Source organism: Periplaneta americana, chromosome 17, assembly GCF_040183065.1.
Source record: "Periplaneta americana isolate PAMFEO1 chromosome 17, P.americana_PAMFEO1_priV1, whole genome shotgun sequence".
NCBI lineage: Eukaryota > Metazoa > Arthropoda > Insecta > Blattodea > Blattidae > Periplaneta > Periplaneta americana.
Window position 1 is genome coordinate 16,431,063 of NC_091133.1, and position 14,850 is coordinate 16,445,912.

General features: G+C 37.0%; 2 protein-coding genes across 4 annotated transcripts in view; one reads left to right on the forward strand and one right to left on the reverse strand.

The window, feature by feature from the left end:
* LOC138692966 (zinc finger protein ZFP2-like) overlaps positions 1–3,529 on the forward strand; it is a 40,573-nt gene extending 37,044 nt beyond the window's left edge. Inside the window, exon 5 of the mRNA XM_069816388.1 lies at positions 148–3,529. Coding sequence (XP_069672489.1) covers positions 148–1,435 — 1,288 coding nt within the window. The 3' untranslated portion in view covers positions 1,436–3,529. The remainder of the gene's footprint in view (positions 1–147) is intronic.
* Positions 1–14,850, reverse strand: part of LOC138692967 (uncharacterized) — a 38,475-nt gene that overhangs the window by 3,362 nt on the left and 20,263 nt on the right. Inside the window, exon 4 of one of the 3 annotated variants that reach the window (XM_069816391.1) lies at positions 8,320–12,298. The exons of the other annotated variants lie outside the window; for them this stretch is intronic. Coding sequence (XP_069672492.1) covers positions 12,200–12,298 — 99 coding nt within the window. The 3' untranslated portion in view covers positions 8,320–12,199. Of the gene's footprint in view, positions 1–8,319; positions 12,299–14,850 lie in introns of those variants that run through there. 3 annotated transcript variants of the gene reach the window in all.

Here is a 14,850-nt window from a genome sequence, read left to right on the forward strand (position 1 = left end):
AATTCTTGCTCTGAATTTCAATCCAAAATGCTTACTTACCAGTTTATAACAGAAGAATTTATTACATTCCACCAATTGGTACGATTTTGATTATTCTTTTTGACCTGAGGGTCGCGTCACTCAGTAATGGGATCTTTTTTGTTACAGCATTTCGTACACAGAAAGGATTGGAACACTGCAGGAGAAACACACACGTCCAACAAACTGTGTCTCCTCTCAGAACCTTTCTTCTGACAGCACATCTTATCCACAGATTTATGACCACTTGCGTACAAGAAAGAACAATTTGCTTTCAGAGTCTTGCAGTCAAACCGACAAATGGGCATACAAATGCGACGCCTGTGGGAAATTGTTCTCAGAATTGTGCTCTGTTAGAGCACATGTACAGACACACAAGAGCGAGGAGCTGTTCATAAGTGACAGGTATTCTAAGCCTTTGTCAGAATCAGGAAATTCCAGAAGTGCTGTAAGCACACCCGCTGCAGATAAGCTATTCAAATGCGATACATGTGAGCGAAGTTTTTCAGAATCGACACATCTCAAGTTCCATGTTTGTACGCACACAGGAGCGGAGCGATTCAAGTGTGATAATTGTGGGAAGTGTTTTTCAAAGCGAAGCTCTCTTAGAACTCATGTCCGTACGCATACTGGCGAAAAACCTTTCATATGCGATACCTGTGGTAAACTTTTCTCAAAAAAGGTCTGCCTTACAAGTCATATACTTACACACAGTAGCGAAAAGCCATTCAAATGCAATACCTGTGGAAAAATGTTCTCACAATCTAGTTCTCTTAGAACTCATTCACGCACTCACACTGGCGAAAAGCCATTCAAATGCAGTACTTGTGGCAAACTTTTCTCGAAGTCGAGTAATCTTAGACTCCACATACGCAAGCACACAGGCGAAAAGCCTTTTAAATGCCTTGAGTGTGGGAAAGTTTTTTCAACTTCGACAGAGTTAAAAATCCACGTACGTACGCACACAGGCGAAAAGCCATTTAAATGCGATATTTGTGGGAAATGTTTCTCATTATCGACTTCTTTAAAGATCCATGTGCGCACTCACTCTGACGAAAAGCCATTCAAATGCGATATCTGTGGTAAATGTTTCACAATGTCGGGTTCTCTTAAGGTCCATTTGCGCACACACTCTGGTGAAAAACCATTTAAATGCGATACCTGTGAAAAATGTTTTGCAAAGTCCTGCGTTCTTAAAGCTCATTTACGCACGCACTCTGGTGAAAAGCCATTCAAATGCCTTATCTGTGGGAAAACTTACTCTCAGTCTGGCGTTCTTACATCTCATTTACGCACGCATTCTGGCGAAAAGCCATTCAAATGTGATATTTGTTGTAAAACTTTCTCTTGGCCGGGTTCTCTCTCAAAGCATATTCGCACGCACAGATGCGAAGAGCAACTGAAATTCGATACATGAGGGGAAAATTGATCAGAACCTGTCTTTGTCACGAACAGTTTGCTCGCGCACACACAGGACAAAAGTCTATTCAAATGCGACACATGCTGGAAGAATTTGTTGAAATTTGCAGAATGTATGATTAATGTACGCACGGACAAGGAAGAATATCCATTCAAATGCCCTACTTGTGGGAAATGCTTCTTACAGTCAGAATTTCAAAATCCATACACACAAACACACGTCCTGAATAGCATAGAAATGCAATATGTGAGAGAAAAAATTTTCAAATACGGAATATATGAGAATATGTATTGCATGTAGATGGGCGGAAAACTTTTCAAATGCGATACTTTTAAAAATGCTTTTCAAAAAGAGGAAAATCTCGCAGCCAATTACTGCACGCATATATGCAAACCTTAACCCAGATTTGTCTATTGTCCTTTTAAAAGGACAGTGATCAATGTTTTAAATTTCCCTCTCTACATTTACTTCTTCACAGGTGTTACTATTACTGGTCTTATTTAGAGGCTTGCTAGGTGTGGTAATGTGAGTTCTGGTCATTGTTGAATTTGAAGTGTGGACGTTATTTTATCTATGGCATTCGAAACGCAAATCAGATATAAAAGGTAAATGTTGTTACGGTTCGAAATTATTTTATAGGATGTTACAGATCAAGTGACTCCTAATAAAAATAAATACGAGTATTACGTTACATATTAATACATTTGAGATATCAATTCGTTGCGACATTACAATGACGAAAACTTGTGTCCTTTTAAAAGGGCAATAGGAAAATGCCCACATATTTTAAAATTATGTGTCTTTTTCAATCTCTTTAGTACTGTACGTCTGATTGCAGTACTCCATAGGAGAAATTTAAATGGAACTGGAACAATAAGGAAAAATCGAACTTCCAAGTGCCCTGTCATGAAAAAGGATGAAATTAGAAACAAACCCCATGGCTACTTTGAATCAAAACTCACGAAAAAACGAAAATTAATTACAAAATGGAACGATAATAATGCTGTTGCTTCCAACGCAGTTGCAGTAGTCTCTGCATCATCGAACAAGATTCTCTCGCAAGAACAAGGAAAGCATTTCAATTTCACCATACCATTTATACATACAACAAAGGGACTGGAGGGGTTGATCGCATTGACCAGAAAATTAGTCTTTACCGCATATCAAGTAGAGGGGAAAATTATACTATCCACTCATTGCACATATTATGTTTGATGTTGCGGAACAAAATTCATCACAGATTCACAAAATAATACAAAGGAGACAAACTTGATAATTTGACCTTTCGTCAAAGGGTCGCTTTGTCTCTTCTCAAATACAAGACAATAGAATGTGCTAGCAAAAGAGGCCGAGGATCCAACCCGAAAAATATGGATTCAAGATTTGACAGAATGGATCACATAATCATATCAGGGAAAACAGACTCGATGCAGAGTTTGTCACAGGTGTCCATGATTTGTAAGAAATGTAATGCAGCTTTACATGTTAACTGATTCTCTAAATACCACATCAAAATGAACTAATTTTATAATTGTGTTGCAAGGATATCATGTTATGATAAAGAAATCCTTTCTGTTTCAAAATTTGTAGGATGCTGTGTAGGTAATGTTAAATATAAAAGTGTATAAAATGGATGTCGCCATAATGAATCAATCTTCAGAATAATATTAGTAATAATAAACAACATTATAATAATAATAATAATAATAATAATAATAATTGTAAATTACAACTTTGGCATTGTTTCCTTTCACATAAGCATAGTATTCAGTTCTTCAAAATGTATGCTACTTTGCCTACTGTCCTTTTAAAATGTAACCTTTAAATTTTAAGTAAATAATGTTTGAAATATATATAGTATAGGCTATATTATACTAATTCATTTGTAAAATATACAGAAGTTGCCAAAAAATATTTCAGGCATATCTAGGTTAATGGAAATGCTTCTCAAAGACAAGTAAGCTGCCCTTAAAATCGATTAACCTAATTATATTCTACACTGTCGTATAAGTGCGAAATCAATGGAAAATATTTCTCTTTATGAGGATTCTAATGCCATAAGTGGTATTATGAAAATGACTATGCATTTGGAAATGCATAATGTATATAATTGTATATGCATATATATATATATATATATATATAATAAAAGTATATATAAAAATAAAATTATATATATATATATATATATATATATATACATAATTTTATTTTTACTTCAATTTTTATTGTATCTGAGTTTTTGAATGCACTCAAAGTCTTCTTACGGTCATAGTACTTAAACAGTACTGAGTGAGTGAGTAGAGTACGTTCCAGAAATATGGTCGCATTTTCCAGTAAAGAAAGAGCATTCATTATTCATTCATATTTTCGCACAGGTACTGTGCGTCCATTTGATTGCATCACATCCCGGTTTCCCCTACCCGTTTCTGCTGGTCTCTCTGTAAAAAATTAGTGGCTAGGCTGTCTTAGCTTTTTTCTGAAAACATTTGTTTTTAGGAATTTGACGTCTATGTAGTGTTATTACAACTGCTCAAAATAATTTAAATAAAAGAGCTCGTAACTATCATGTAATTTTCTCCCTTTCTACGACCCTGCAACATAACCACTTGGACGTACAGTAGACAGCATATCTGCGTAAATTTAACTGTGCGGATTGGGCAGAAGTGAAGATTGAATTTACAGTACGAATGGTACTCTGTTATAGAGTGGATACAGAATTATTTCAAAAGGCGCAGAATTATGGCTTCCTTTGTCGCCTGATTTGAGTGCTTTGCATTAATTCTTTTGGAGTTACTGCAAGTGTTTGCTAAACATCGTACAACAATAGAAGAATTAATGCTTTACATTCAAGAAAACATACAATTTCAAAAGATACGCTTAAAAAGGTTTTCGGTATAATGCACAAGAGACTTGAAGCCTGTATCGAAATGAACGGCCACAATTTTCAACAATTTGTTTAAATGTCGAGATTTTGATTATTTTTTCAATTTAAATGCGCTCTCCCTATTGTATGCTAATGTGTTGTAAACAGTACTATACTATACTATACGTGAATACGTTCGCCTGGATAGTTAGTCAGTAAAAATACTTACTGTTAATATTGTACCGTACTGTATTATGATTAAATAGAAACCTAACGAAAATTATTAAACTCTAAATTGTAATATTTCCTAGTTTACGTGAATGGTTGCACTACTTTTCTTCACTCCTATACTTAGTAAAGTGATTTGTTTTTATTTACACCAATATCATCAAATTCTGGTTGTGGAAGGGGGTAACAGTTTTTTCGGTTCTCAACCGTTAATCCAAAAGTATTAAGTACAGAGTTGTTAAATGTGTGTGCGCAGGTATGAACGTGTGGCCGATCGTGGCGTAGGCTGGCTGGCTGTGTGGCTATAGTCCTGTCGCTCTCATTTCCGGCAGCCAATCAGGTCGGCTACATTTAAGCGTTGTGTGATTCGCTGCTGATGACATGCACTTCCTAAGGCTCGATAAATACATAAAATAATCGCCCGCCATTTTGGCTCTTTCGTAGACGTTCGCAGAAAGCACACAAGGACGTTATTTGCCGCTCAATTATTTGCTCAATTACAGTGCGTCCGATTTATTATCATAGGAGCTACGACATAATAATGTTTAACGGTGCGGCAAATAGATTCCTCGTCTGGTAGCTCGGCAACGAAAGAACAAAAATGGCGAACGATACTACCTACCTAGACTCTATAGAGCCTTCACTTCCTAAGGCATAAGTAAAGAGGAAGAGTCATGCTGGAAATAACAGCGATGCGACTACAGTGGTCCCGTCATACTCCGCTGCTCCCATCCACTGTCTCTGTTATCTTTAATTCGCGAGTAGCTTGTCACGCGCACGGACGTACATTTGCAAAGCGATTGTGGTTATTGTGATTTGTGCCATGCCTAGAGACCAATTCTCATTGCGTGAACGTGTGTATATCCACACAATACTTTTATGAAAAGCAGAAAGTCGTGTTCTGAAACACACCGTAAATTTCGAGTAAAGTTTCCAGGAAGGCCTATGCCTAATGCTAATACAATTAAGAGACAAGCTAAAAGATTAAAAGAAACAGGCCCCTAAAGAATGAAAAAGTCAACAGACATCGTCGTGTTCTTACAGCAGACAAATTAGATCAGATTAGAGAGAAATTAGAACATACTCCCCAAAAATCTCTAAAACATTTATCATAGGAAACTAGAGTATGTGTGTCGTCTGCACGAATAGCAACAAAAGCCATATAAAATATCAGTACTGCACGCATTACATCAGCCAGATCCGAATAAGAGATTGCGATTTTGTAACTAGATGTTAGAAAAGGTGAACTATGGGGAACTGGATGCAAAATGCATTTTTTCAGTGATAAGTCGTGGTTTTATTTAAATGCACATGTGTGTTCACAAAATTACCGGTATTACAGTGACCACAAACCTGATGTAGCCAAGTCCTTGAAAACCTCTTACATGAAGAGGGGGATTAGGGTGTGGTTTGCGGTTAATGGACACCGTATTATTGGCCCAATTTTTCATAAGGATACAATTTACAGTGAGTGATATGTCAATCAAATTCTTGACCCCTTATTTGAAGAACTCAAGTATACTGAACGCATGACCAGTTATTTTCAGTAGGATTACGCTACTCCTCACACAGCTGCAGTGTCAATGAGGGAATTGCGTCGTATTTTTGGTGGTGATGAAAGAATCATAAGTAAGAATTTGTGGCTTCCACGAAGCCCCGATCTGACATCCTCCGACTTTTATTTGTGAGGAACATTGAAAGGTAGGGTGTACAGGAAAAATCCTCATTCCATTGACCTGAAACGCTACATGAGAGAGGAAATCGAAGCCATCACTGCTATGGAACTTCAGAATGCTGTCCATTCTTTCATAAGAAGATGTCAGGTGTGTGTTGCAGCAGGTGGAGGTCATTTTCAGCATCGATTGTGAGCATTGAAAGTACACATGGAACATGTTATGTTGCATTATAAAAGTGAGCGTCAACACCGACTGAAACATGTACCTGCACCCGTGATCGGCACCAGTATTACGCCCACTAGCCGGCCAGCCAATGCTGCGATCGCCTGCCCGTTCATACCCGTGCACACACATTTGACACATTTCTATTAGTAAAAACAAAATTATGTCCCTATATATATATATATATATATATATATATATATATATACACACACAAATTATGTAATGATTATATTTACCGGGATTATTATCTTGCCATGTTTTTTTACCGGCTATGTAGTCTCTGGTAGACAGCATATTTGATTTAAGAAAGGAACAATGACGTTTATATAATATATATAAATCGGAGAAATTTCCTAGAGTTTAAAGGCTTTTTACTCGTACTGTTGTCCTGGTGTAGAGCAACATTATTTTCAAGGTAGGAATATAATGTATATCTATACATTTACTTGGAATAATTCTTGAAATGTTATTTTACTCCTTGTGCAGATCTTGGTACTAAGTGTTGTTCCCGTAATGTAGTCCCTTGCTATGGTTTTCTTTACCAGTAGTGCAGTTCCTGGTACAGAGCAATATTCGATTTGACAAAAGAAAAATGACGTATATATAATACATATGAACCGGAGAAATTTCCTATATTTAAAGGCTTTTTACATTACTCTTTTCCAGGTGTAGAGCAACATTCTTTTAAATGAGAGAAAATAATGTACATAATATAATATATATTTACCAGTAACTGATGAATTTAGGGCACCGGCGTGGCTCAGTCAGTTAAGGTGCTTGCCTGCTGGTCTGAAGTTGCGTTTGGGCGCGGGTTCGATCCCCGCTTGAGCTGATTACCTAGTTGGATTTTTTCCGAGGTTTTCCCCAACTGTAAGGTGAATGCCAGGTAATCTATGGCGAATCCTCGGCCTCATCTCGCTATCACCAATCTCATCGACGCTAAATAATCTAGTAGTTGATAAAAAAAATGATGAATTTAAAAGACTAAAGGAAAATATTATATTTCATACATAAAATGAAAATATAAGATTTATGGAAAATTCTGATGTGATAGGTAAAAACTTAAACCCATGCTGACCTGTGTTATTATTTCTTCCTTTCCTTGATCACCTTCTCAGCCACTTGTCAGTACGATTTTCACGTGATAGGCACAGTCATGTACTAATTAAACTGCAATCCTTGATTCCTAACCTTTTACACGATCCTGATAAAATTATTCATGCCATCTTGCAATCTGCAACGGCTAAGTAGGTTATTTCACGACACTTTATGAACATCTTAAGTTATTTAGCGTCTGAATGAGATGGAGGTGATAATTCCGCTGAAATGAGTCCGGGGTCCAGCACCGAAAGTTACTCAGCATTTGATCATATTGGGTTGAGGTAAAACCCCGGAAAAAACCTCAACCAGATAACTTTCCCCGACTGGGAATCGAACCCGGGCCACCTGGTTTCGCGGCCAGACGTGCTAACCATTACTCCACAGGTGTGGACTCTGTAACGGTTTATGAACAGAATCTGCCAGGAATAATTCCAGAGTTTAGGAGAGAGCTGCACTTGTGGTTTCAATTTTGTAAGGGGGGGGGGGGAAATCACGGCTATAGTAGCTTTGCTGTATAGCGGAACTAGGAAGAATTTCTATCCCAATGTAAGAGAGCTACCGTACTCACCATATTATATGTCATGCCATTGACAACTTGCACAATGGAATGGCCATTCTCAACATTGAGACGTGTGAAAACCTACCTCAGATCGACGATGAACTAAGACAGACTGAACTGTTTGGTATTATTCAACATTCATCGTAACATTGAGGCGAGTCCACCGCTGTGGAGTACCTAATGATCAGCACCTACGCACAGTGGGACTCTATAAAGAGGAACGCAACTACTGCCGATTACTGCCTCACATATCCTGTTTGACTGTCCATTCCTAGAAAGGAAAAGATTTTCCCTTTCCATAACAAGATTTAGGAATGGACACTAATGTTGGGACCAAATTACTGTTGCTAGTGAATGCGCCATAGATTACCTGACATTTGCCTTATGGTTGGGAAAACCTTAAAGAAAACCCAACCAGGTAATTAGCCGAAGCGAGAATCGAACCCGCGCCCGAACGCAACCCAGATCGGCAGGAAACCGCCTTAGCAGACTGAGTTACGCCGGTAGCTTTCTTGATTGTTAACCCGGCAGCACACGCACATTATTTTATAGCAGTAGCACACGTGTTGGGTATTTTTTACCCCAAAATAAATAAAGTGTTACTAAAAACAAAATCCGAAATGCTATAATTTTATAATTGTTAGGAATATTTTAAAGTAATTTGAACATTTATTTTTAATTTAACAATTAATCATATGAATACTAACTTTGAGTGAAAGTCTTCTACAGAAAAACACCACAATACTATATGTTTTATCTCAGTGCTAACACAAATGTAAAAATGAAAGAAAAAGTATTTATGGGCGTCACTCATCCACTCACTCACTATCACCACTTCCGGTATCAGCACACTCCTCACAAAAAAGCACGGAATGTTCTTTACAAATCATCTTGTTGCACCTAGGGCATGAAGTAGTAGTTTTACGATACTTCTTCCTAGGACATACCTCACATCGACTTGAGGACATCTTCATTCGTTTCTGTGTTGGTTGGGTTAGTTCCTCCACACCATTCATTCTTCGAATAGTGGATCTGATTTCCAAAGGCAAATTCTTCAATGTCAACCGATGAGCCAAATGATTTTTCACCAATCCAGGAGCCAGTTCCTTCTGAAATGATCGGTGGGTGATTGGTCCTTGTGAAGTAGCATTGTTAGTTTTATAAATAACTAAAGAATTAATTGCTGTGATGTTGAGAAGACCAAAAAACACGGTAAGTGGTCAATGTCGGGATTTCCAGGACACGCTGTATGTACCGCATAGTTCATCCACTACATCAATTCCTCCTTTAGTAGCATTATAAAACGTTATTTCTGGTTTCTTTTCCTCTCTGGTGTCTGGATCAATTGCATCATCATAATGCATAGTGGAAGCTACTAGAACAACATTTCCTGATTTTGGAACATAGAAAGTGAGAGTCAGTCTATCCTGGAATCCAAAAATACTGGAAAATTGTTCACGTCTTTTCTGCACAAATTCAGGAGGAATTTCACGTTTATTTAGTCTTACAGTTCCAACGCATGTTAAGTTGTGATCACTGAGAAGTTCTTTGGCAAGTGGCATACTCATAAACCAGTTATCAAACGTAACATTTCTTCCAGTTCCACTAATAGGAGTAATCAGCCGTTTGACCACATCAGATGGAGAATTTGATTGACGGTATTGGCCTTCTGGTTGCATACCACAGTATATTTCCAAGTTCAACACATAGAAAGTGCGGGAATCAGCTAGTCCAAATATTTATGCCATATTTGGCTGATTTGCTTTTGATATACTGTCTGAATAAGCAGTGTCTTCGGAAGGGCTCCAATTTTTCATCAATAGTGCAATATTCAGCAACTGTATAACTTTTCTGGAAGTTCTTTATGATAGAGTCAAAAACACTTCTTATTGGAGCGAGTCTATCAGTCGCTTTTCTAATTTCTCTTGTAGTAATGTCGTCGAAATGAAGGCACCGCAAAAGAAAGAAGAATCTGTTTATTCCCATTGTTGCTGGAAACAAAGGAATTCCTGTTCCATCAGTTGTCCATAAATCTTTAGCGTTGAGTTTTGCTGACCTCAGTGCACCAGCAAAATATAACAGACCAAAAAGTGCTTTTATCTCAGTCTGATCAGTTATCGAAGCATCTCGTTCGCAAACGAAGTTGTTCTGGATAGATCTGATGTAAATATTTGTGTACTTGACAATATCATCTATGATGTTATCATCTATTAGACACGACCAGGTTTCTAGTGGTAACTTTGCTTGGCGAGCTTGTCTCTTACAGCCCGGAAGGTGAGTAACTATATTGCACACTCTGGTCTTAACATTTCGAGGTGTACACTCTTCCTCCAAGAAGTCCCGTCTTTACCTTTGTAAGTAGTAAACTGAGATAGTGGAGCATTGTCGTCAGTCGTCGTCACTACTCTCTGCTTCCTGTTCCTGTTCCTGTTCTGTATCGGTATTATGTTCACTTTCAGAAATATGATCATCTTCATCTTCCGATTCACCTTGAATAATTTCTTGTTCGTCTTCTTCATCCAGCCAGCCTACTATTTGACGACTTTGTCTAGACTCTAAGTCCATTTTGAAATGTAAAATACAAATGGTACATTATCAAAATTATTCGCTACTACTGCTTCTTAAGCACATGCGCGGGGTATTTCTTACCCAGTCTTTATATAAACATGTGTAAACTTGTGCAGCCACAAGAAAACTAACTCAATCATACGTACAACAATGCACAAAGATCTGAAAGAAAGATACTGAAAAAGCAAGATGAATTTAAACTTGATGGACAGTGTTTCCAACAAATAAAATAATGCCTGGGTTTTTTTACCCCAGCACGTGTGCTTACGGGTTAACTCTAAAGTAGTAGTCAGATTCTAATAAGGAAAAAAGCATGTTGAAGACTAAATGTTATGTTTTATTTTAACGACGCTCGGAACTGCTGAGGTTATATCAGCGTCACCGGATGTGCTGGAATTTTGTCCTGCAGGAGTTCTTTCACATGTCAGTAAATGTACTGACATGAGCCTGTCACATTTAAGCACACTTAAATGTCATCGACCTGGCCCGGGATCGAACCCGCAACCTTGGTCATAGAAGGCCAGTGCTATACCAACTCGCCAACCAGGTCGACCTGTTATTGAAGACTATGTTAGCAGATTTCTAAGATGTTTGAGTCGCCGCAATATAACAAATGTAAGACTTCTTAATTGAGGTTTGTTTTATACTATTGTAGTGGTGGAAAAAATATGTTTTTCAAGTAGAAAATCAATCAACGATAACTTTTATTTTCTTAAAAAGATGAGTGTATGAAATCGTCTAAATAGATTATACTTTATGTTAAGAAAACCCATGTTAATAGAATGAGTCTACAAGATATTATCACTAGTTAAAGGTTTATGTCTGACTGCTTGCAGTCCATCATGTAGCACACGTGCATAAACATTATTTATCTTCAAAACCCAACAGTGCTCTAAAAAGAAGCATTTATTGTTTTGATTGGTTTCATTTTCTTAAAGGAGAGACTAAAATGTTTAATCAGTTTTCTCCAGTCTTTTCAATTGGATTTTTGTAACAAAAATCCCACTTAACGTAAAGGAATGATTGTGTCACTGCCTTTTCGCAGAACATGGAAAAGACAAGTGGAAGAAATGTGTTGCTCACGTTAAAAATTACTAAGAACAATATTTTTGTAGAGCTAATGTATTAGACAGTGAAACTGACAGAATAATTTCGTTAGAAGTTTAAGTGGTAGCAGTGATGCATCAGATGACTTGTCAATCTGTTCAATGGTTCAGATTAATGGAGGAAGACTCCGCCTCCAGCACAGCGGTAAGGTTTAGTAACCTCCTACAACGGAGTTTTGACAGTTGTTAACCTATAATTACTTTTTGTTTCTTTGGTAACCAGTAGATACCTTGTACTTTATAGCATTCTTGTTTTATTTTAGATTACTTTCAAAAATTGGAATGCTGTTCTCGATACATTTAGGCATAGTATTATACGAAGCTATTAACCCAGCACACTGTATAAGGGGAGAATTTGCTACATGTGTATATACTGGGCAACACTTGACAGACGAGATTCCGTCGTGGAGGTGAACATTAATTATTTAGCGTCTAAGTTCTGTCAAGGATCCAGTCAGTCTCTCGAGGTATAACGTCAGCCAGAGCTGAAGTGAAGTCCTCAATGGCTGGAGTGGTGGAAGGTCCAAGCAACTGCAATGCGATACAAGCAGAAGAAGCAATCCTGCTTTAGGAGTTAATATTCAACTAAGTTGGAGAAGAAACCTTAAGGATGCAGTCCCATCTCTCTATAGTTTCTCATGAAAACATTAGAAGAAATCATAAAAAAAAAAGGATTAAACATGTCAAGAAGTAGAAATTACTTGTGCTTTAAAATTAATTGACCAATATCGAAATGACTGGACAACACATTTAAACAGAATGGACGATGAACGCATTCCCAAACAAATTTACGAATATGCTTCAGAGGAAGAAGAAATGTGCGTCCCTCACAAAAAATGGAGAGAACAGTTTTAACCTGTTTACTTCTGTTACATGCCCTGACATGGGAATGGAACAAAGCAAATGTTGTAATCTTTGATTGATGATAATCATGATGAAGAGTATGATGCACAGGACTAGAGAAAGTGGTAAAATACGGACTATATATTATAATCAATAGTATTATATCACAAGCAATACTCACAGTAATTAACAACGTGGGTTTTTCCTCCTGTTTTACAAAACACTGCTTCTATAAACTATTCGTAATCCTTCTTCATCCAAATCAAGTTCACAGCATACATCACCTTTCTTACCACTCTCGCCTTGTTTTATAACATTAAGATCCTTACCTTACACTACTGAAACTTTCCTTTTTTTTTGTACCTTGATCCATTGATGTTGTTTGCCAATGCTCAAGACTTAAATACACTCTATTTTCCTGCAAGTGTCCCAGTGGTAGTTTTAAGTTGTTTTCAAATATCAACTTCTATCTTTTCTATCTAGATAATTGCTGTGCATCTCATTACATGATTTTCATTCATTACAGAAATCGGATTCTTGCAAACAGAATACCGGGGTGATGAATATATGTTTATCCTATGTAAATGAGCAGCCAGCCAGTTGTGGACAGTTGTTAGTCGAAATATTGTAACTGAATAATTCTTAGGTAAATCTAGGATGATGCTACAATCTTTTAATATAATGTTCCAGGGTAGGGACTATTATCATGTAGTTCTTCTTCGAATTTTGTCTGGGATATATAATAAATCCATAATTTTACAGTATGAAAGCAAACATTTGTTAGGTGGCTCTCTATAATGTTTTTCTTTCTTTGCCAAAGAATCTGCTGTCTCATTTCCTTGGATTTCACAATGGGATGGTTCCGGGAATTATTATTTCTTGTTGTAGAATTTTAATAGTATTCTAAAATTCATTAATATTCTATATCAATGGCTGAAAACCAGACTGTTCTAAGTCCAACTTTTTATAGGAAAGAAGTCTGTGTTTCATTGTGTTCCATGTTCTTGTCAGCATGTATTAATCAAACAAAATTGTAATATTCCTCCAGCTCCACATAAGGTTGCTATGAAACTAATCCGAATTGTTTCATGAAGCTTTGAATGTCAGGAGCTTAAAATAGCTCTCCTGAAAAAAAAAGTAGTAAAATGGACTTGAAACAGTCTAGTTCTGAGCCATCGATATGTAGATTCCATTGATGTAATTGCTTATAAGGTTGATCTGCATCACTAAAAGTCACCACATTGTTAAAAAATGTTATGTGAGTTCCGAGTTGTCTAAGAGCTAGAAACTAAAGAATTTACTGTAAATTCCAGCGCCTCCATTCCCAATTTTATCTGTAAGTGATCCATCTGTGTAAGTATGAATCCATTCTGTTTCAGGGTATCTTGTTTGAATAGTCTCCATTTTGGATTTTTTAACTTTTTCATAAGAGAATTCTTGGGATTAGAATAACGATTTTTATACTCCTAAGATGTCAAGTAGGATAAAGTTGCCTAATTCCGTGATATGTTTTGTAAACTAAATGTCCTAGGATTGGGTATCTTGCTTGGAAGTTCACCAATGTTTCAAAAGTAGGTGAAAGATATATTCTTTCGACAAAAATGTCTGGCGCTATAGTCAAATGTCGAAGCTTTGACTGACATTCAATTCAAAAAATGTGTCAGGGGATTAGGGATATCACGGAATTAGGTAACTTTTCCTAGTCATTGATTGGAAGTGTCCTTAGTTTCTCAAATAGTGTGGTAGTAAATGTTTACGATTAGAAGAAAAAACCCAAATACCACAAAAAATATAATAGAAAAAAGAATAATTCCTTGTATTTCTATTTCTTTTATAATAGGAATGTTTTGGGTAACTATCAGCAGGGCTATAGCCACCTGCGTAACTCAGTCGACTGAGGCACTTGTCTGCCGATCTGGAGTTGTGTTCAGCCGCGGGTTCGATTCCCGCTTGGGCTAATTACCTGGTAGGATTTTCCCGAGGTTTTCCCCAATCATAAGGCAAATGTCAAGTAATCTATGGCGATTCCTTGGCCTCAACTCGCCAAATATCATCTCACTATCACCAATTCCATCGACGCTAAATAACCTCGTAGTTGATACAACATTGTTAAATAACCAAGTAAAAAAAAAAAAAAGAGCAAGGCTATCATTGGAGTAGGTTTAACACCACTCATTATTAAACTTAAGGATACATTTTGCACTATTTCTATTTCTTCTGAATGTCGCTGTAAGAAACAC